Here is a 22,064-nt window from a genome sequence, read left to right as displayed (position 1 = left end):
GGGGTGGTGCGATGTGGCCAGAAACACAGCAACTACCACCCTGAAGTCGATTATTTATATTTAACAACATGTGTTTTATTCATCTTATTCCTCTTCACAGGAAGTTTAACCACAAAATTATATATATCTAAATGTTGTTGCTGTAGAAACATTAGAATTAGTGCTTTATTTTAAAAACCTGTGATATGCCTTGCCTACTGTTGGAGCTTCTGTTATAGAAAATAAATCAAGACCTTCTGACTGATCAGATTCGGGAATTCAACAGCACTGTCGTTTAAAATAAATATAACACTTATCTAGACAGACTTTCATATTTTCTTGCAGTTGTAAGATCCATAGTTGATATTAATATAAAAGTTTTCTCATGACAAGGGAACGATTTAGACAATTTAATATACTGTAACTAAAACTATGCTAATTACTAGATTTTGCTTAATTGGGACATTACCATCACAGTTAAACATTTAGGATTAATAGAATGTTTTCTGAATGTTACATTTCTAGGAAGTTTTCATTCACATTCCCATTTAACTCCATCGAGTTATTGTTAAGCTTAGTGGTCAAAAATAGGAATTGCAGCAAGCACTATTAGAAGTCCAGAGGGGACGATATCACGCTGCGCCATGCTCTGAGAAGGAGGACGAACAGATAATGATGATTGTTTTCTGACAGTAAATAACTGAATGCTGTTAGTTACCTATGGAGGACATAGTGGCGGTATTTGCACTAGCCAAGGCCCATAAGCAGCATTTGTAGAATCAGTGCTTAAAGGGTGTTGATGAGCACTGGCCTTAAAATGTGGCTTAGTTTCCTAAGAAAATTAAAAAATCAGTTTTTAGATATATAGTTTGTACTATGTTTATATTGTTTTTATTTTAAGTGTTTTGCAATGATTTATCATTTTATTTATATTTTATATATTTTTATTGACAGTTTTAATGGTCTTTTGACCTGAAGATGTTTAGTTATTTATTTAAATTTTTATTATTCTTTGTATTTATAGTTTGAAAATTGTACTAATATGAACATTTGAAATAAATACAAAAGTTTACATTGTGTACATTTTTGGTTGGTGTCAGATTATTTAGAACATAATAGTGATGAACGCTTTTTGGACGAGGCCCCTGAGAATTTTTGCCTAGGGCCCCAACAGACTCTAGCACTGCCCCTGATAACAGTAAATTAATTAATGTTTCCTGCCTGACCAGTTGCTTTCAGACCAGGGGTATCCAGTGTGTGCACACAGAGGCCCCTCATCATGCGAGTACTGAATTGAGTTCTCTTTAGCGACTTATTACGCTTCACGGTTGAATAAATAAACACACATCATGTCAAAATGTAGGTCTGGCTGAGTATTCATGTAAAGAAAGTCGGTTATGTCTTAACTGTGTTTAAACAGTTGGGGGGAAAAAAATACTGACAGAGGTGTGTCAGGTCTGAAAGTCGCATCAATCTAATAAACCTGCTGCTGTCTGTGTCATTAATGTTAATCAAACAACAAAAGACAAAGACAAAATCACTCACTCACTCATTTGACTGAATAACTTCAGTAAATTTAATAAGAATCCCTGTATGACATACAGAGAAGTCTATTTCATTTTACATTTAATTGCTTTATATAATTTCCGTAATATTTCTTACTTGAAAACTACTGAGAGACCTACCTGAGAAAACATATCCTTATCGTGAAATAAAACTGTAGTCATATAACCTGCCCCTAAACATTAGCATTTGGTGATTTCAGTCTCGAATTTCATGTAAAATGTGAAATGTAATTCGTAATATAGTAATTATCATAAACCCTGCTGATAGTTGTTGTTTTTTTTAAATGAAAAAGGTTAGAAGAACAGAGTTGTGGTCAGAAATGAGTTTGTTGTCATTCATAGACAGATTAAAAGTAGTAATAAAGCATGAAGCTTATTGTTATGACATGCTGCAAAATGTAACTCTACTCTATACTCTCTCTCACCCTATATGAGGGAGAGGCATCAAATAATTGAAATGTCAACTCGAACTGGAGGACACAATATAGTGTAATACAATAACAAAACAGGTTAATTTGCATTTTCATACACTTGTAATATAATAAAAGTTCTACATATACAGCTATATCCCTTTTTTTCTTTGAAACCATTTTGTGATTGGAAACTAGTTGATTTGAAATAAAAAATATTGAATTGCAATGGAAAGATGTAATAGTGGTATTTTTTGTTATATTTATGTTGCCATTGGTTTGTGAAGGTATAAAGGGCCATAAAGGGCTTGGACTTAAGTCCAACTCGGCTCCTTTTGGACTCGAACCCGATTGGAGGACTTTATCACAATTTCTTTTTTAGACAGTGCTGCAGTTTGCAGTGTGCTCGGAAAGCTAGAGTGCATGCGCGTGCACGAGCCAGGTGCGCGAGCGTTCATTGAACGCATGCTTTTAGATTTTTTATGACTGTGACTTCGTTTACTGTCGACACATGTGTTTGTTGTCATTGTGTTCTGTCTCCGCCATCGTTTAGTCATTGGTTGTTTTCCGTTAGGTGTGTCAATATTGTTTCCAGCGGTCCGTGTTTAACCGTGATTACGTTAGTCATTTATACCCCTCGTGTCTTTGTGAAAATTGCGCAGTATGAGTTTAGCTCTTTACCTAGCTCTCGTTTCTCATTTCCAAGTTATCGTTTCATGGTTCCTGTGATTGACCTTGTTTCTTGTTTCCTCGTTTTTGATTACAGCCTAGCCCAGTTTATGCCCGTTTGCCTGACCCTTTGCCTGTCTTGACCACATCTCTATATTACAATTTGGATTTGTCTGCCTGCCCCTCTCCTTAATAAACGTCTTTATCTGCATTTGCATCCATACTCAACTCCATTACATCCAGGAACTTTACAGAATACTGGACGTCCATAACATGGACGCAGCAGGAAGACGGAGGAGACGTCACACAAGGAAAACCAAGTAAACTGTCCCAGCTGTGGATTCGATCCAGTTTCAGCAGTGGAGAAGAACCGATCTCCCGGAGCTGTTTGATGGTTTGTAAGGTGATCCTGAATTTTTTCTTGGGGACTGCCAGATATACTTTTCTAGCCTAACGGACCCCAAGCCCGGCGAGAAGCAATGGCTAGGGTTCCTGTTGTCTGGGTTTTGTGGCCCAGCACAGAGGACACAGTGTTTAGCAGCCATGGGATCCATGGGACTGGAGAATGTCAATCAGTTTGTGGGACTAGTCATGAGGATGTTCATGACTAGGCATTCTTTGAGTATTTTGTGGGGGAGCCATGCCTCAGAGATGAACCTGACCTGCCGTTTACTACATATTATGAGCAGGCTAACTGTGTGACCTCCTACTCAGAGCTCCAACATGAGACTCACGAAGTAGTCTCACCTGCCGAACTCCAGCTGGAGGTCAACGTGGAGACCTCAGCACCAGAGCTCCAGCTCGAGACCTACGAGGTGGTCTCACCTGCTGAGCTTCAGCCACAGGTCAATGTGGCAATATCAGCTCCAGAGCCCCAACCTCAGACTCAAGAGGTTGTCTCATCTCCAGAGCTCCAGCATGAAGTCAAGTTCCTGTCTGAGGTCGAAGAGATGGCCTCTCAAGCCAAGTTCCTGTCCAAGGTCAAAGAGAAGGCCCCCATGCCAAGTTCCAGCTAAAAGTCAACAAGGTGACCTCCCATGCCATGTTCCAGTCTGCGACCACCCAAGTGACCTCTTCACGCCTGAAACTGATGCCATGACCAACCAAGTTCTACTCACGCCCGAGTCGGCTGACACGGATGACCAGGTTCTGATCAAGCTCGAGTCTGCTGACATGGACGACCAAGTTCTGCTCAGGCCCGAGTCAGCTGACACAGACGACCAAGTTCTGCTAATGCCCGAGTTTGCCAATATGGACGACCAAGTTCTGCTCATGCCCGAGTCTGCTGACACGGACGACCCAGTTCTGCTCATGCCCGAGTCTGCTGACACGGACGACCAAGTCTCACGCCCACGTCTGCTGACACGGACAACCAGGTTCTGCTCACGCCCGAGTCTGCTGACACGGACAACCAGGTTCTGCTCACACCCGAGTCTGCTGACAAGGACGACCAACTTCTACTCATGTCTGAGACTGGCAACACAGCCAACCATGTTCAGGCTGCAAAGTCGATGGAGAACGACGCTCAGACTCTCTGTGGGACTGAGGATGCCACTCAGCCACCCTTTTCTAGTGAGGAAGTTCCTCCACCTCCCGTTACAGCCAAAAGCTCCATTTTGCTTCCCTACACTGCCATGGAAGCCACTACACCAAGATTTGCTGAGGATGTCGCTCTGCTTTCCTGCTCCGCTGAGGACATCGCTCTACTTTCCTGCTCCACTGAGGATGTTACTCTGCTGTCCTGTTCCATTGAGGACATCGCTGTGCTTTCCTGCGCTGCTGAGGACGTCACTCTGCCTTCCTGCTCCACTGAGGACGTCGCTCAGTCTCCTGGTTCAGCTGGGGACATTTTGGGACTTCCGGCTGAGCGATAGATGGAGTAAGACGCAAGTTTCAGGGCTCCTGCAACATCTTTAATATTATTTTATAGGCACATTTTTTGTGGAGTGTTGTTGATGTAAGTCGTGTCCAACACCTTAATCTTAACTTTTGATGTCCAAAATGCCAGCAAAATCCAAAGGTGGGAGCGTTTCATCTGCTCTGCTTCAGCGGCCTGCTCCACACACTGCATCCCCGCCCCGTAGTGATCCCTACTCCCCCTGTGAAGGAGTTGTTATGCCCGCTGTCCCCCCGGTTTCAAAACCAAGCTCCAGGCGGCCTTGGGCGAAAACTTGACCTCTATCAAGGCAGAGCGGGGGACATTTTGCCCAGGGGGTCAGGACCGCCAGGGGAGGGTAGTGTTTTCTGGCAGTCCAGGAGGAGCGCCCTCGGGGGGGTTCTGTCATGATTTCCTCTTGAGACAGCGCTGCAGTTTGCAGCATGCTCAGAAAGCCGGAGTGAATGCGCGTGATTCACAACCTAGGGAGCTAGGGAGCTGATAGAGCTACACCAAAGGTTGCCAGATTTAGCTAGTTTAAAATGCTCGTGATTTGCCAAGATCTTGTTTGAAAGTAATTAAATTTATTAAATCTAATCAATTTCTGTGAAAGAGGAAATGCATAAGCACAGACAGTGTGTTTATGATGTGCACAGCTATTTTATTTTAAGATATATTGCAAAACAATGGGAGAAGGGAAGGGGGATCATGGAGTGGATAATGTCTGTACATCAGAAATATGCCTGAAATACTTGTTTGGGAAACAAGCAAAGGCTCAGAAAAAGAAGACAAAACTAGTTTTTTAAATAGACTTCAGGTCTTTTGGGTGGTTGTCAAGATTAGTCTAAAACTGCTCAAAAACTGCTGGTGTCGACTCTCAACTGCCTATTATGGGACTACTATAAAAATTCACTAGATAGTAGGTTATAGCATGAGTCAAATATGATAACCTCTCGACATAATTTTGTTTGAGGCCATGTTGTTATTAATGTCGTCCTTCAACAAAAAACTCTACTGTCACAAACTGCTATTGATTATAATGTTCCTATCCCTCCAGAATTTTGCAATTGCAGAAATTAATGCAAAATCAAGCAAACTCCACAATATTTGGAGGACCTTGCAATTTTTCTAATGCACCATGTAACATCATCACAATGCACATTCAACAAAAACCCTCTTTGATTCATGTGTGTTGAACATGAGTTTAGCTAAAAGGTCTCATTTAAAAACAAACACCACTGCAAAAGACCGTGCAATTTTGTGCAATTGCAGTTTCACCAATTCAAGTAGTTTGCATCACAATTTAAAAAAAAAAAAAAAGCTGCTGCAAAATCATTAAAAACTCTGTGAACTCCTGTACAGACTGATGTTCATTTTTGATTTAATGTTCAACTGTGTATACTGTGTGTAGTGAGCCTAGGCAGCGGTGGTTTGTGCACAGACACACAGGAGGTCACTTAGGTGCAGAACTCGGAGGGTTTTTTTTATTCAAAAAAAGTGTTTGAAAGTGGGAAAAGGGGAGGTGGAGTGAGGTGCCCGGGGATTGGTGTCTTCCATGTCAGTGTAGGTGGTGTGGTGTGGTCTCCCAGGGGCTGGTGGACTCCTTTATGATGTTGTCCTGAAGCATTCAGCCAATCTCCTCCTCGGGCCACTGTCTAACCACAACTCACGGACAGGACTTAATCTCATGGTGTACCAGCTGTGTCATCTCGGGGGTGGTTGAGAAGACATCGGTGAACTGGTTCACCAGTTCCATCAGCTCCTGTCTTTGTGTGGGGGTGAGGTCCTCTCCCTGCTGGACCAAGGCACGTTTGCTGTAATCTGTGTCTAGGGTAGCAAAAGCACTCACTGGAGCAAGCTCAAGACACTTCTTTAACAGGTTTATATGGTATGTTTGTGTGTCTGCTCACTTACTGGGCTGCTACAGGTGGTATTTCACACCACCCACCTTCTCGAGGAATGTATATGGGCCTTGCCATCAGGCCAGGAATTTGCAGGAGGCTTTTTGGCACTAGCAGGAGTACTTGATCGCCAGGCTGGAACTCCTGTGGTTGTGTCGTGCGGTTGTATGCTCTTTTTTGTTCTTCCGGAGCGACTTTCATGTGTTCTTGTACGATCGGGGCGACTCAGTCGATCTGCTCCTGCATCTCTTATGCAAACTCGATGACAGAGCGAAATGGTGAGGGCTGTTCCTCCCATGCTTCCCGGGCCACATCCAGTAGTCCTCGAGATCGACCTTTGAAGAGGAACTTGAATGGTGTGAAGCCCATGGATGCTTGAGGGCACTCTCGGACGACGAAGATGACGTAGGGCAGGAGGAGGTCCCAGTTCCTCCCTTCCTCATCTAAAACTCGGTGCAACATCTGTTTCAGGGTCTGGTTAAACCGTTCAATGAGCCCATCCATTTGTGGGTGTTAGATGGACATCCTCAGTTGTTTAACCTCCAACAGCCGATAGAGATCACATATTAGTTTAGATGTGGTCTTGTGGGCTGGGCTAGTTGGGAACCCTGGCCAGTCTCTTCACAGGAGTAGTAGCACTGGAAGGTCTGGAATGATGCCCACCATTAGTGGCCTGGCCAGGGTTACAGTGCTACCTGAGTTCAACAACGCCGTGATTGTGTGTCCCTCTACCCTTACTGTCAGGTTGGTGTTTTGGTGGGTTATGTGTGTGGAGGGTACCACCTGCCAACTAGGATTTCTGGGCTCTTTTCTGGGTTTATGGGTCCGACTCTTTTGGCATGAACTCTTCTAGGGTGGTCTGTAGGTGGGGCGATTTTGGCGGTTCCCTCTCTCCCCAGTGTAGGTCCATTCAGGTGGGAACCTTTTAGGAGGGAATGTTCTAGGAGGGCTGGGTGTTTGCCATCCTTCCCTGCTAAGTTTCAGGGTGAGCCTTGGTTATCATTTCTCTGGGGTTGTTGGGAGCCTGCATTCCCATGGCCTGGCTTTCTGTGGAAGGCAGAGTTCTTAGGAACCAGTTCATGGCTATCCTTTCTGCAACCTCGGTGGCAGTGTTTTGGTCCCCCAGGGGGGGTGAGGCCTTTTCTGGAGGTCTGGGACCTCAGGGAGGCAGCCAGGGAGCGTGGTCTTCCTCTGAGGTGGTATCTTCTGTGGAAAGCCCACAGGAGGAAGGAAGGCCCTTTTATATGCTCCTGTCAGCTGCTGATTGGTGGAGAGCTGGTGAATAGTGATCATTAGCCGCCAGCCATGTGTGTTTCTGTGGCCCTGACTTACAGCCACGCATTCTCGGGCTGTCCAAAACACTAGTCGTGCTCAAGCTGAACTGTTCTTTCAGCACCACGGTGGCAGTTTCAGGGGGAGCGCTTTTCCTCTTTTGTAAGCGGGCCGCCGGCCAGCCAACACATGTGTTAGTAACATTCTTAGAACACTATTAAGGCAAACCTTTTTATAAAATGGATTTGGAATGCTGCAACAGCAGTATATTTTCTAATGTTGCGTAAAGCTGAACTTTCTATGAATTTGTTGTATACTCAGTGTATTCCCTCCTCATGCTGTTTCAAATGTTATTCCAGGTTTTGTAATTGAGGATGAAGCAATGATCTAAAACCTTTCTATTCTTTGTGTTGCATGTTTGTGCATCTCTCAGCTGTGGCCCAAAAACTGGTTAACACCCTTTGCATTTGGCATTGATACTGTGCTGATCTATGGAAAAAGGGAACTGGCCATGCCCTGCTATTAGGAATTTATGAGTTTTGTCAGCATTCATTACTGACATAGCCTGCAGGCAAAACAAAGAGAGTGTCTTGGCTCTCTGTCCTTCTTATGGTTCCCTGAGGGGCCAATGGCACAGCGGTCACCTGGACACACAAACACACACATACACACACACACATACATACATACAGAGAGAGAGAGAGAGAGAGAGAGTTTGCAGTTCACTGGTTTGAAGCAATACTGGGATCGGGATGAGCTGTGGGCTGTCTGGATAACAGAGTGACCACAGAAGAACAATCATGCAATGCAGTGTACTGTAAATGTGATTTATTTAGTGCTATTGAACACATCCTGAAGCATCAGAATTGGAATAATGCACACTATTCCTTTGCAGGTGTATAAACCGGCACTGTCAAAATAAAATTCATAGTGAATAGCAGCAGTGGCTCAGTGATATCAAGCCTTTAAAAAATTCAGTTGAGAGGCTATCACACATGATTTGTGCTGTAGGCAATTATCTAGTGAACTTTTAGAGTAACCCAATAGGCAGTTGACGGTGGGCAACATACAGACATCCCGCATATGTATCCAGTGTAGCAGCTCATTTTGAGCAGTTTTAGATGTACCTTTGTTCAACTGATCTTGACATAGCAACTGTGTTTGCCAGGTTTCAGCAAAATCTCTGGCCCAAATCCATCTCAAAAAGCACACAAAAAACTTTCAACCAAAAAACTTTGGACATTGTAAGAGGGAGACACATTTTTCTTCTCATTCACAGCCTGGGAAACAAGGTCACCATGCTGCACAAGGCATTTCTGATTTATAGACATTATCCACTCCATAATTCCTGTTTCCTTCTCCCAATCCTTGCGATATATCTGACAGTAAACTAGTAAGGGAGGCTGTGAAGAGGCCTACAGAAACATTAAAAGAACTGCAGCAATTTCTGGCAATAACTGGTTGCTCCCTACATGTGATAACAATCTCCTGAATTCTTCATATCTCTGGCATGAGATAGAGGTAGGGGTGGCTATGAAGTAGGGTGGCAAGACCGAAGCCTTTATTAACAACAACAAAAAAAGCCATCCAATCTCCCAAAACTATGTGGAATCATTTATTTTGCACAAAAAAACCCAAAACACAGACTATCACCAAAAGAATACCATCTCCAAGGCGAAGCATGGTGGTGGCACATTCATACATTGGTTCTGCATTTCTTCAGAGGGAACTGAGTCTTTAATCAGGGTGGAGAGAATAATGAATAGCTCCTAATACCAGTAGATTCTGGCACAAAACTTTCTGCTAAAACAGTTAAAATGAGAAGAAATTTCACCTTTCAGCATGTCAGTGACTGAAAGCAAACCACCAGATCAACAAAGGAATGTCTTCACCAAAACAAGTTCAAGGTTTTGGAATGGCCCAGCCCGAGTCCAGATCAACATCCAGTCAAAATCTGTGGGGTGGCCTGAAGAGGGCTGTGCACAGGAGATGCCCAGCCAATCTGATAGAGTTAGAATGCTTTTGTAAGGTAGAATGGCAAAATATTGCTACAGATGTGGCCATTGAAAATGCGCATCAAAGGAAATTTGACGTGATTTCATGCGGTATCATGCACATGCTGCAGGCACAGGAAAGACAAGACCAGTGGTGGGCAGTCCTGTTTTATTTGAACAAACACAGCTTGCTAGTAGATACAGTAGTTCTGCCCGGAACTGTATACAGCGTATATTCTTTTACCAACCAAATGATGCTGATTCTTGTACTGAAGCCCATGATCTGCTTGCGCTTGGCCCGTGGCAGCAGAGCACATTAAATGTTGTCCAACCTCAAAAAATGGAATGTGTGTTCAGATGTGTTTGCTAGAATAGCGCAGTGGTGACATGTAGGGTGTAGTATGTCAGCAACCATGGTTTGAGTCTCAGCTTAGTTGAGAGTATTCATTTAATGAGCGTTTTTTTTCTCTGTAGAATATTCCTCAAAGTAGCATTGAATGAATTCCATTTTCTCCTTTCTTGCCAATGTGTCATGTCACAGCAAACCAGCGGCTCCATTTCCCAGAATGCACCACAAACTACAAACATGGCCGACAACTACATCTCCCAAAGCTACACACTGTCACGTCACCTTCGCTTGAGAACTAATCAGACACAAATGTTCCCAATTAAAATCTCAGTCACAACATACTAATTAAGAAACTCTCACACATGCAGCCATTGTGAAGTATATGCTCAGTTTTATTTTGTCTCTGCTGTTACCAAGCCTTGATACCTTGTTTGTTTATTCTTGTTTTTGACTTTGTTCTTGTTTTTGACTTCTTCTTTTTGCCTTGCCTTGTTTGGACCGTTTGCCTGATCACCAGACCTCTGCCTGTCTATGTTTGTTGAGCTCTTCTTGATCCCTTGGACTTGTTACTTTATTAAACTGACATACCTGCACTTGCTTCTGTCTCAGCCTCCATTACGTGACACAATGGAAACTTTTGTTCATTTCTTAGATTTAAAGCTTCACTATTGAAAAACTGGTTTAAAGTGAGCACATAAGTCCACACACTGAAAAAAAGCTTATTGAATGTACTGAATTCAAATGCGTACACAGGTTCCACATAATTTAATTGATTTACATTAACATAATTTGTTTTCGTAACTCAAACATGATTTATTCATATGTTTCCAATGCTCTGAATAAAATTGAACTCCACCTGAGCTGAGGATTGAACCCCAGTTGCTGGTGTTGTGCAACAGCCACATTACCACTGCCTTTTTTTACCACACACATTAGCCATGTTAATTTAAACACTATAGTTATGGTACCTGTACTGGGGTAAAAATTAAACCACAACATCCTGACTATCACGGATAGTCAGAGGTAGGTAGTAATGCGTTATGTTTACTTTTTGAAAAAATTACTTTTTATAGTTAACTGGCCATACTTATACTCTTAAACAACTTTATTTTTAATCACAGAAATGTACTTTTACTTCGCTACTTCGCCATTGCTCTGTTACTGTTAAATATTAATAAATATACAACCCCAATTCCAAAAAAGTTGGGACACTGTGCAAAATGTAAATAAAAACAGAATGCGATGATTTGCAAATCTCATTAACCCATATGTTATTCACAATCGAACATAGAAGACATATCAAATGTTTAAACTGATGAAATCTACCATTTAAAGAAAAAATAAGGTAATCTTGTATTTGATGTCAGCAACCTGTCTCAAAAAAGTTGTGACGGGGCAACAAAAGGCTAGAAATGTAAGTGTTACTAAAAAGAAACAGCTGGAGGAACATTTTGTAACTAATTATGGCTGTAAATAATAACTAATTTTTGTAACTAAAAATGTACCATTTTTCTTAAAATGGTACATTTCCTCTGTTTATACATTTTATATGTTTTCTGTGTTCTGTTGTGAATACCATATAGGTTTATGAGATTCTGTTTTCATTTACATTTTATACAACATCCCAACTTTTTGGAATTGGGGTTGTATAATGAGGTCATGAGCCTCGCAATACACTGCAGTGGTCTGAATGCGGACACAACAATCGCTCACATTTTTAGCGGCTCAGGCCTGGAGAGGCGGAAGAAGCAAGCGTGTCACACACACAAACACACATACACACAGTTCTCAATGTAGTCTGAAATTAAGAATTTTCCCTTCACTCAGCTCAAGCAAGTCCTTCCTGCTAACATCTACTTTCCACCCCCATGTCTTTATCTCCAACACTTTTCAAAACAATGTGACGCTGATGTATTGCCTAACCCTAACCCTCCTGAGTCCACCTCCTCACAATCCTTGTGGAGACAGGCTGACTTTGAACTGCATGAAGGAGGTGTTAACAAGATGAGGTTATGGTCTAAACTACCAAGTGCGGGGTAAGGTAGTGGCACTTAGTGCTACAGTAATGAGTGTATCTATATTTACTCACACCCACTATATAGGGTAATAGTAAATTAGTGAGTGATTTCACATACAGCATGACAAGTCTGAACAGTTGCTCTACATGGCCCGTTGCAAAGATGAACACATTAGCCAAGTTCCACTTTTTGTGCTTTTCTGTTACTTATTGATAAAGTGAAAGTACGTAAAAAACATTTGTGATAGTTGCTGTCTCCCACCTGTTTCCATCCAATTGGCCTTTTACCGATTAAATGGTGTGTGTGATGAAGTCATCCTTTAAAAAACACATCGTCGCATAAGTTTTGGTGTAGGCTATCGCAAAAGAAATCTGCCCTTAAGCCGTTTCCATACATAATTTTGTGTATATTGCAAATTGTGTACCTTTAACATCCCGCATGTCCTCAAGTCTTTGTAAAATGGATAAAGTATTGAGACAATTAAATGAAATTGACCAGCTTTCATTTTAATTTCACAAATAATTGCAGTTGTATGAAATATCAGAGGATGAGGTCAGAATGGAGCAGCTGCTCGTCTGATCCAAGTATGCTACAAAGTCCATAGGCATACAGTGGCTCATCAGGAGAATTTTTTCAGAATTTTATTCAGGGCATTGAAAATATATGTTCAATGTGCAAAAACATATTATGTTAATGAAACTCAATTCAGTCATGTGGAACCAATGTATGCATGTGAATTAAGTAAATTCAATTAGCTTTTTTTAAGTGTATGGATTTCTGTGTTCACTTTAAATCAGTTTTTTTCAATAGTAAAACTTTAAATCTAAGAAAAGAGCAAAAGTTTCTATTGGCAAGAAAGGAGAAGAAGGAATTAATTCAACGGTACTTTCTATTGTGAAAAAAATGTTTATTAAATGAACACTCAACTGAGCTAAGGCTGTAACCCCGTATAAGTTTTGCTGTAGGCTATCACAACCTACACTGCTGGCATACTACACCCTGCTTGGTACCACTGCACTATACTAGCCCACACAGTTTGGCCACATTAATTTAAATACTATAGTTATTGTACCTGTACTACGTGATTGATCACGCTCACTTTATATAATTCAATCTTGTTATTAAAAATTTGTTTTTCATAAGTTATCATGAAAAACTTAATATTTTTATGTGAACCATACGTAATATTTTTTCTTAAATCTTCCTGTCCACACATTACATTTTTTTTATTGTACTGTGTTCAGCTACAGTATGTTGTTCCCTGCGCCACCTGGTGGTTATTGTATGAAGCACAACACATGAATTTAAATTCTAAGATGTGTGCCTGCTGGGTGCCATGTGATCACACGTGACTAATCGCATGAAACCGCATGAAAAAATGCGCATTCTTAAACGGCTAATCTGTAAGTCAAGATGTTCCAAACCCAGCTTCAACTAAGTATTAGTTTAGGGATGTGCACACTTATGTAACCAGGTTATTATTTTACACTTTAATTTATAGGCTAAAATTTCACAATAAAGGTAGAAAAGGTTCCGGACATCACAAAAACCTACAATTTTAGCAGGGGTGTGTAGACTTTTTATATCAACTGTACAGTAATTACTGTTTCAACAGAATTTAACATGCATGAAGATGTGAATGAATATTAATTGAAATTCACATTTAATGAACTGCTGATATACATGGTAGAGCCATTGGTGAACAAATGATACTGTAAATGGTCAGAAATGTACATCAAGTCCCAAAGCTCAAATTTGTGCACAAACAGTATAACAAGAGCTGTGTGAAGACTTGGCTCTCTTGAGAGCACTTATACATTTTTGTTATTAAATAAAAAATAATCTTTATCTCTTATCTTTAGACTGAGTTTCTGTGTGCTCTTGGAGTTAGACATTACTTTTTCTTCTTCTTCTTCTTCTTGTGTATTGTTAGTATTTACCCACTTTTTTCTAAATATAAACTTCAAGAGAGAGAATATGAGAAGGTAGTGAGAGAAGGACTGTATAAAGCTGTTATAACAAACATAATAACCGAAATTATTTTGTCTTGCAGAGAGACATTCAACAATGTTAAATGTATATACTAAAAAGAATCTGTCATTCTTTATACAATACAAACTTGTAATCACTGGTGAATTGCTGTGTTATGTGTCAATGGAAAATAATCTTTGGCATGGGAACAGTAATTCAACTTCATGTCGGGCCACATCACACTACCACATTGTTGATTATTTTCCTATAACAGCATGCCCCATCATTTTACTTTATACATATATTACAACATTGTATTATGTGTAGTTTTATTCACTCATACGCAGTTTGCACTATGTTTTTGATTATTTAGCATTTTTTTGTGTTTACTTTCTAGTTTACTTAGTTTCGATCATCCTGGTTCCTAGTGTGTCTACTCCTCGTATTTGTTCCTTATGTCTGTTTCCTTGAGTCTGTTCCTTGTGCTGTCTTCAGTATAGAAGTTCTGCACATGCATCCACCTCGCTGAACTCTCCCCCGTGACAGCTATGTCAGGATTGTGTTCTTTCACCTTATATTTAAATCACTTTTCGATAAAAGCATTTGCTAAACAAATAAAAACAAATGCAAATGTATGGAGAACTAACACACAGACTGATATTGCTGCCGTACAATATCTCCATGCAGCATTTACCATCTCTAACTAAGTTAGAGCAGGCATGCTGCCATGGATAATGATATCAGAAGTGAACTTGATGTGTGAAATTAAATCCTGTGGAAAGAAAACCTGTGTGGGAGATTGAAACGAGCTTCTAAATGCTATCTGTGTACATTGCTGAATGAGGATTGACGTGAACACCCTGAATAGAGCAGCAAATAAATTGTGCAATTAGATGGGATTCTGCCTGCTCAGAGCCATCAGAAATAAGTGCTGCTCGCTTACAGTGTGTCTCTGTGTGTGCAGGCCTATAACTAATGGTGATATTTTCACAGCTATATAATAAGGATAGATATCACAAAACATAGCCAAATCCAACACAGCTATATTTTTTTATGTTAGCTGAGACAGGCAGAATGCAATATTTAGGCCACATGAAGTTGCTTCTGAGGTAGAATATCAGGATCAGAATATATAATAAACTCAGGAATTGTATCTGTACTTGACAGAGTTAAAACCTCATATGTTTAGATTTTAACCTGCTTTTAAAGTACTGGCTTATTATTCCGTTATTTATTTTAAAGGATATTATGCAGTAACTACTATGAATTCTTCAGTAACTACAGTAAAGCTACTATGAATCTTAAAAGTCATAGTAAAAGTGATAAATGTAAGTAATTTGTGATTTTGAATCTTGACGACATTAGGGGAATTACTGTATTTTTTTTCTGTTTAACTAAAAATAGCCTTCTTTCTGTTGAAAATATAGAGTAGATAGCCCTTTACAACAATCCTTCTGATAATTTTCATATAGCATACATAATACCTTTGCAAAGTGTTTGTAAATATACTTCCTAAACAAACTTCTGAAATTCTTTCACAAACCAGAACCTGTATGCTACATGAAGTAACAGAATTTGTGTTTCTAATACCTTCGTACCCAACGTCCTGATAATCAGGAATATTTTTTATCAGGAGTTTTATAAAAGAAGGGTTAGATAACAGATGGTAAGCTGAACACAGATCAGTACTAGAACCTAGCACGCGACACAGGCAATGTTCCATCTTCTTATTAACATTGATTACAAAGTTCATCTCAGAGACCGTGATCCCAAAGGTCACGTTGTGTTGGAATATAAAAAGGCACAATGCACTTTCAACAGCTCATTCTTAAGAAAAATAATTACAATATGCATCCTACGGCCACAGAGATAATGCAGCCATAAAATTTACATTATTAGCAGCTCATATGTCATTACACACAGGAAAGTATGAAGCACGCAAATTGTGCAGTAAACTAACATTTATGCCTCACTTAGCATATACACTAAGATTATAATTATACAACTATCTGTAAAACCTGAAAGCAGTGTTGGTTAGATAACGGAGGAAAAGACATAACTAAAATTAATGTCACCATGGTCTTGCTGATGGCATCATTTGAATTGAATACGATGTGGAGCAAACTATCAAACACACACATACACACACACACACACACACACACACACACACACACACACATACACACAATGCTTCATTTTCTTCTCTACTCAATGTAAAATCAGAATTTTGAACAGTCATACTTAACAAAGGTTTATTACCAGTGTTCTCGCTCACTGTCGCAAAGTTCTCGCTTATGTTATAGCCGTGATAACCATGTTACTGCCTCACCAGCCTTGCTATTTTTTCTCTCATTTACTCTCTCACTCGATCAGATCTCTCTCTCTCTCTCTTCATAATGCACCATGACTTTTACAAAGCGCTTACAAGACTCTTTGCATAAAGGTTAAATAAATGTCTCCTAACCAAAAAAAAAAAAAAAAAATGACACAAGATCAATGATTAGAAGTTTACCTTGTTAAAGAATATGTTTAACAAAATCTATTTAATTAAAATCTGTTTATTATTAGTCTTAGATTATGTCGAGCTTTCACCATAGAAGTCCCTGTGTATGAGCTGTTATTATAAAAACATTAACGTATTAGAACATGCACATCAATATCGTTCATGTTACAGCTGGAACTACTGTCAAAGCCGTGCAGTTATATAAAAATTATGACCAACTTCTGACCATCAGATTTGAGCATTCAAGGATCTGTGGTATAAAAATATCTATCCATTATTATTATTATAGCAATTGCAGTTGAAATGGAATTCTGAAAGTCAGGGGAGATACCCCTTCTGAAAAAACAACAACAAAAAAAACAGTAGAAACCATCACAGAAATTCTAATGGTTTCCCGTACAAATACCATTACAAACAATCAACTAACCATTAAAACCATTACCACTACCATTATAGTCCTTAATGGTATCCATTAAACATACCATGCCACCAACAGAAGGCAACAAATAGAAGGGTCAGTAGAGACCCACAGGGACCATTACAGTTCGCATTAAAACAATACAATTCCCATTATAACCATTAAAACCATTACAAATTCTAGTTTCTATTGTTTTTTTCCAGCAGGGACAGCACCCCCAGCAGCTCAATTTGCAGTATCTTTGTTTGCTGTGAATGTGCAATGCCTTTTCCCCCCACGTTTGAATTAAATGAAAAAACAAAACACTCACTTCATTTTAAAGTTACTTTGGCCACATGTAAACAGCAAACTGACTTCAAAATAAGAAGTCAAACCATTTCTGAGTTAGCACCTTTGGTGTAGCCTACAAAGTGGGACAACCTAGGCGCGTGACAACTTACGCCGCTCTCCCCTGATTCGTGCCGTCGAAATACAGTAGCGACAAACAACCTCTGGCCATAATGTGTTCATTCATGGCCACCAAAAAAAAGTCACATTTTGCTTCATTATATGAATTCGTGACCTTGATGTATTAACTCATGGCCACATGTTATTATAAAACCCTATAGTCACGTTAGAGTCTTTGTATATGTGTTGCGCCTGAGAATACAAGCGACTCTGATGATACTCTCTCCATAGTGGATGTTATGGAAAGCCAGTTTAATGGGAAGTTTTGGGGAAGAAATTCAAGGCTGTATTTGCCCCCCCCCCCTCCCCCGCCGCAACACACACCGACACATAAATGTGGCACAGCTCGGAAATCCACTTTAGTCGGTGTACGGTTTCCCTGTTCTTCATATCCTCCTCCTTCCCCGCATCTCATTATCCTCCAGAGCGTCTCTAGGTGATTTAGCGCCGCCAGTCTGGAGCAGGTGTTCAACATGGCGAGCTTGGCGAGCGGATCTCTCTCTCTTACACTCTTCACCTGCCTCGTTTTCACAGCTTTTCTGCGTCAAGGTAAAGACCTGAAAGTTTACACCATTCGGCTTAATGCGTTTGTGCGTCAGTGAATGGGAAAGCGCTAATAAAGCCATGTTATGGCAGAGAGGTAAAGAAGCCGCACTCGCGGATTCGTTTAATTGCGCTCTCTCTCTCTCTCTCTCTCTCTCTCTCTCTGTGTGTGTGTGTGAGTGTGCGCGCGCGCGTTAAGTGTTGGAAACAAAACGCTCTTCGCTTTGTTTTTGTTCAGAGATTGTTAGTGCTTCGAGTCTTATTTATCAGTGTTTGTGGGATCAAACTCCGGAATGGATTCACTAGGAAGAGAATGAGAGTAACACAAACTCTATAAATGTGCACTAGTGATGTTAGTTGGTGATAAAAGTCGTGTGTAAAATAGTCATCGTTTGTACTCAGTGTTACACTAGGGATCCTGTCCGGATTTTTGTTCCCTGATATTAAAGTGAACAGTCATGAGAGCGTTTGTGCCTATACCCCCATCACCCCCCCATCATTATTCACGCATCTGTGCGTTGTTTTTATTTTCTCTACTCCAGATCCACACACACACACACGCACGTTTACAATGTGACGTGGGTTTCACTGATGTGTTTTCTGTCCCCATGTGCATCCGACAGACACCAGAAAACCCCTTTCTCCATTGTAGTGCACGATTCACAGCATCAGTATAAGTGGACTTGTGGGATTGCTCTGGTTTGGCATGTAATCCATCAACAGGTTTAGTGTGAGACTCCAGCTCTGAGTGCAGTGTGACAAGGAAACCTGATTTACCAAGCACTATGAGCTGTACCTCTGTCTGTGCATCCTTGACTGTACAGAAGCCACAGTTTTATTGACAGTGTAAAATATAATTCATTGAGTAAATATATGTAACACTGTAACAAAACAGTAGAATGAAGATCTTTATACAACCGTTAGTTGCGGTCCACTAATCTGAACGGTCAAGTAGCGTTCCAAGAGCGCCTATATTTCCTGTAACCGCACTGGGACATTTCAGTGTGTTTATCACTCCGCTCGTCTGTGTTCGCCATGTAAAATTCCACTTCCTAGTTCAAAATGGTTCCCACAGTAGTGTTAGAGACATCATCAGCGGACAAGATGCTTTTTAAGGAATGTACCTTTTGACTTAAAATACAAAAGCTCGCCAAATGATGATGAAAAGGAAGCAGGGATGGAGTTTTACCGGAAGCACCTTTAACCAGGCCCTCCAGGATTTCACGGTTTTGCGATCGCAGAAATTAATGCAAAATCAAGGAAACTCTGCAATTTTTCAAAATTTACTGGAGATTTGGGATGCGTCAAGATGTCATGTGACATCATCACAACACACATTCAGCCAAAGCCCTCTTCGATTCAAGTGTGTGAGTACAGCAAAAAGGTCTCATTTACCAACAAACATCTGTGAAACACTGTGCAAAACAGTTTGATGTAATTGTGATTGCATAGTTGCAATTGTGTAGTTTTCAGCAAAAAAACACTAAACAACAAAACACTCAGCAAATTGCATTGCAAATTTTTGGGGAAAAATCAAAAGCAAAATCAAGCATTTTTCGTTGCAGCAATCACAAAAAGACAACTCTGTGAAATCCTTTATGGACTGTTTAACGGGGATGTTCACATCAATATGAGCTAAGTAGAAAGCTACTGTATCTATGCTATAAAGTGAGTGTAGCTTCTTTAGGATCTATTTCTGCTAGCGGTGCCAAAATAAACAGAACATTTGGGATGCGTCCGAAATCGTGTACTGTGACAGTACCTATTGCATTCGATTCAGTACCTACTGCTTTAATACAGTATGTATCGATCAGTATATGTATGTAGTATGAATGCAATCCGGACGTACTATGTTCGCTGTGTTGGCATTGTCATGTGGCCTACAACTTAAAAGAGCCGACCCGCTGCCTTCCGCCATTTGATTCTGACAGCTCTTCCGCGCCAGTCCCATTGCCTTATGGGATAGCGCAGTATGCATTGTTTCCATACTGCAGAATCTCTGCAGAAGCAGTAGGTCATCTGGGTATTTCTCGCCTACTGTTTTATGAATACTGAGAATTCTGACATACTACCCTTTTGGCGTACTGCTTTTCACCTACTCTATAATATTGTAGTAGGGATATTTGAATGCAGCCTTTGTCTTTTTGATGAAATGTCACTTACTTGATATTCATTTCTTGTTTCTCATAGAATTGTTGTTTAAAAGGAATATTGCACTTCTGTAATCGTGTGGTTATACTGAATATCGGCACAGCTGTGATTTGGCTGTAGGCATGAGGCCTCAGGCCTGCTGCCATAGCTACTTATGTATAACCACAATCTAGAATTCAGTACTAATTCAGTATAACCACACTCTTGCTCAATCATCATTGCTTAAGTAGAATGCCACTGAAATCAAAATTGGTATATGTACCTGTTATAGTGTTATAGACAGCAAAACAATTGTGTATCAACAAAAATATTTTTTGGTTTATATTCTTGCTTTCATTTTAACTATAGTTCTCCTCTTCTGGGAAAATACAGAATTTTTATTTATTTATTTTTTCTGATGACTCATCCTGTTCTTCTATTATGTTCGTCCAATTAAATGCTCCCTGGAACATGTATGTCCCGCCCCAGACACCTCATTAGCAGCAAACATGGTTTATCTGATCTTTTGGCTGTGCATATTCCTGCACACTGTTTCCTTTTCCAGCCATCATTCGGTTGAGACAAAATGATTGGAGTCTATTTATTTTGAAGAAGGTGGAATTTGTGCAAGTTTTTTTTTTCAAGTTTTTCAAAGAAGTGTTTATGACTTTAATTTGAAATAATTCATATCACAATCATCTTTGCTAGCTGATTGCTGCTATTCTTGCAAGTACCTTTTGCATAGGAACTTTTTCAAAAATTTACACAAATTGGATGTATGTAATTCAATGTGTGTAAATTAACTTACTTAATAAAACCAAAAATCTAGCGTTAGGATGATGATAAAATTAAAATAATTTATTTTAACAATGAAGAACTTGAGAGAGATTTTTTTTTCATTTTGTTGGAAAAAATAAGTCTGTTGGACTACAATTTATTTGTTTCTATTTTATTTCTTGCACTGCTATAAAAAAGAAATCAAATGAAAATCCAGCACTTTTGGGAAACTCCTCTCTTCTGAAAAGGGATCAGAATCTAAAGTTAAAGTCTAGAAAGTGAAACTTTTGGTTCTGAATATAGTATATTTTAGAGAAATATTGTTTAAAAATACTATTTGTTTGAATGTTTCCACTCAAGTAAGAATGTATAAAGAAATCTGAAATGTATATCACAATGACAGATTGATATTTATAGCAGGAAACTAGCTTTTCAGAGATTTACAGTACAACATGATGTGATTGTGATGTGGACAAAGTATCTGATAATGCAGTGGAACAAAAACAGTGAACTTTTTTTTTCTGTTGAGATTCTTATTACTAGGATTTAAGAGAAGACATGTTACAAATAGCAATTCAGCCCGACATCTGAAAAATGATTGGCGTCACCAAAATTGGTTGTTTAGTGATGTATAGTGATGAATAATAGTACTCCAGTACTATTTATTTATATATCTTTCTGTAATATAATATAAATATTTTATGCTGTTTTAAAGTGGCATGAAGGAAAAACACATTAAAATGAACTTCTTGATATGTGAAAGCCAACACCAAAAAAAAGAGAAGTTTTTCCTGTAAGTGCTTTAAATTGTCTCTGCTTCCTTAAATAAATATTTATTTAAAAAAAAAATCCTTATGTTCCACCCATTAAAGTTGTGAATATGGGAAGCCTAAAGTATTCCATATGCTTTTTTCGTTTGGAGAAATTCCAGCTGGCTTGCGTTAGAGTAGCTGTAGCCTACACGGATTAAATGGTTTCAGCTCAACTGCTCTGTCAGTTTCATCCAAAACTGTTATTATTATATTATTTGTTTTTGAAGGGACCCAGTAGAGCTAAATTGTGTTCTAACATGGTAACTAATAATATAGTTAAAGGTTTTAAACTGATCTGCAGTGTTTATAGTGGTCAGTTTCTTACTAGGTTATTTCTTTGTTCATCATCCAGCATAAATCAGTGTAATCAAATATATCACACGGCATCACATTAAACATTAATGTGTATTCGCTATCATTAGTTGTA

At 39.7% G+C, this 22,064-nt stretch overlaps 1 protein-coding gene across 2 annotated transcripts in view; it reads left to right on the top strand.

Moving 5' to 3' along the window:
- Positions 1-17,743: 17,743 nt before the first annotated feature.
- The window catches only part of cadm1b (cell adhesion molecule 1b), a 204,923-nt gene continuing 200,602 nt past the window's right edge, over positions 17,744-22,064 (top strand). For both annotated transcript variants that reach the window (XM_047161190.2, XM_017490141.3), the window contains exon 1: positions 17,744-17,924. In XM_047161190.2, coding sequence (XP_047017146.1) covers positions 17,849-17,924 — 76 coding nt within the window. In that variant the 5' untranslated portion in view covers positions 17,744-17,848. The remainder of the gene's footprint in view (positions 17,925-22,064) is intronic.

Source organism: Ictalurus punctatus, chromosome 17 (genome assembly GCF_001660625.3).
Source record: "Ictalurus punctatus breed USDA103 chromosome 17, Coco_2.0, whole genome shotgun sequence".
Lineage (NCBI taxonomy): Eukaryota > Metazoa > Chordata > Actinopteri > Siluriformes > Ictaluridae > Ictalurus > Ictalurus punctatus.
The sequence above is the reverse complement of the archived record's forward strand: the minus strand, read 5'-3'. Positions and strand labels throughout refer to the sequence as shown.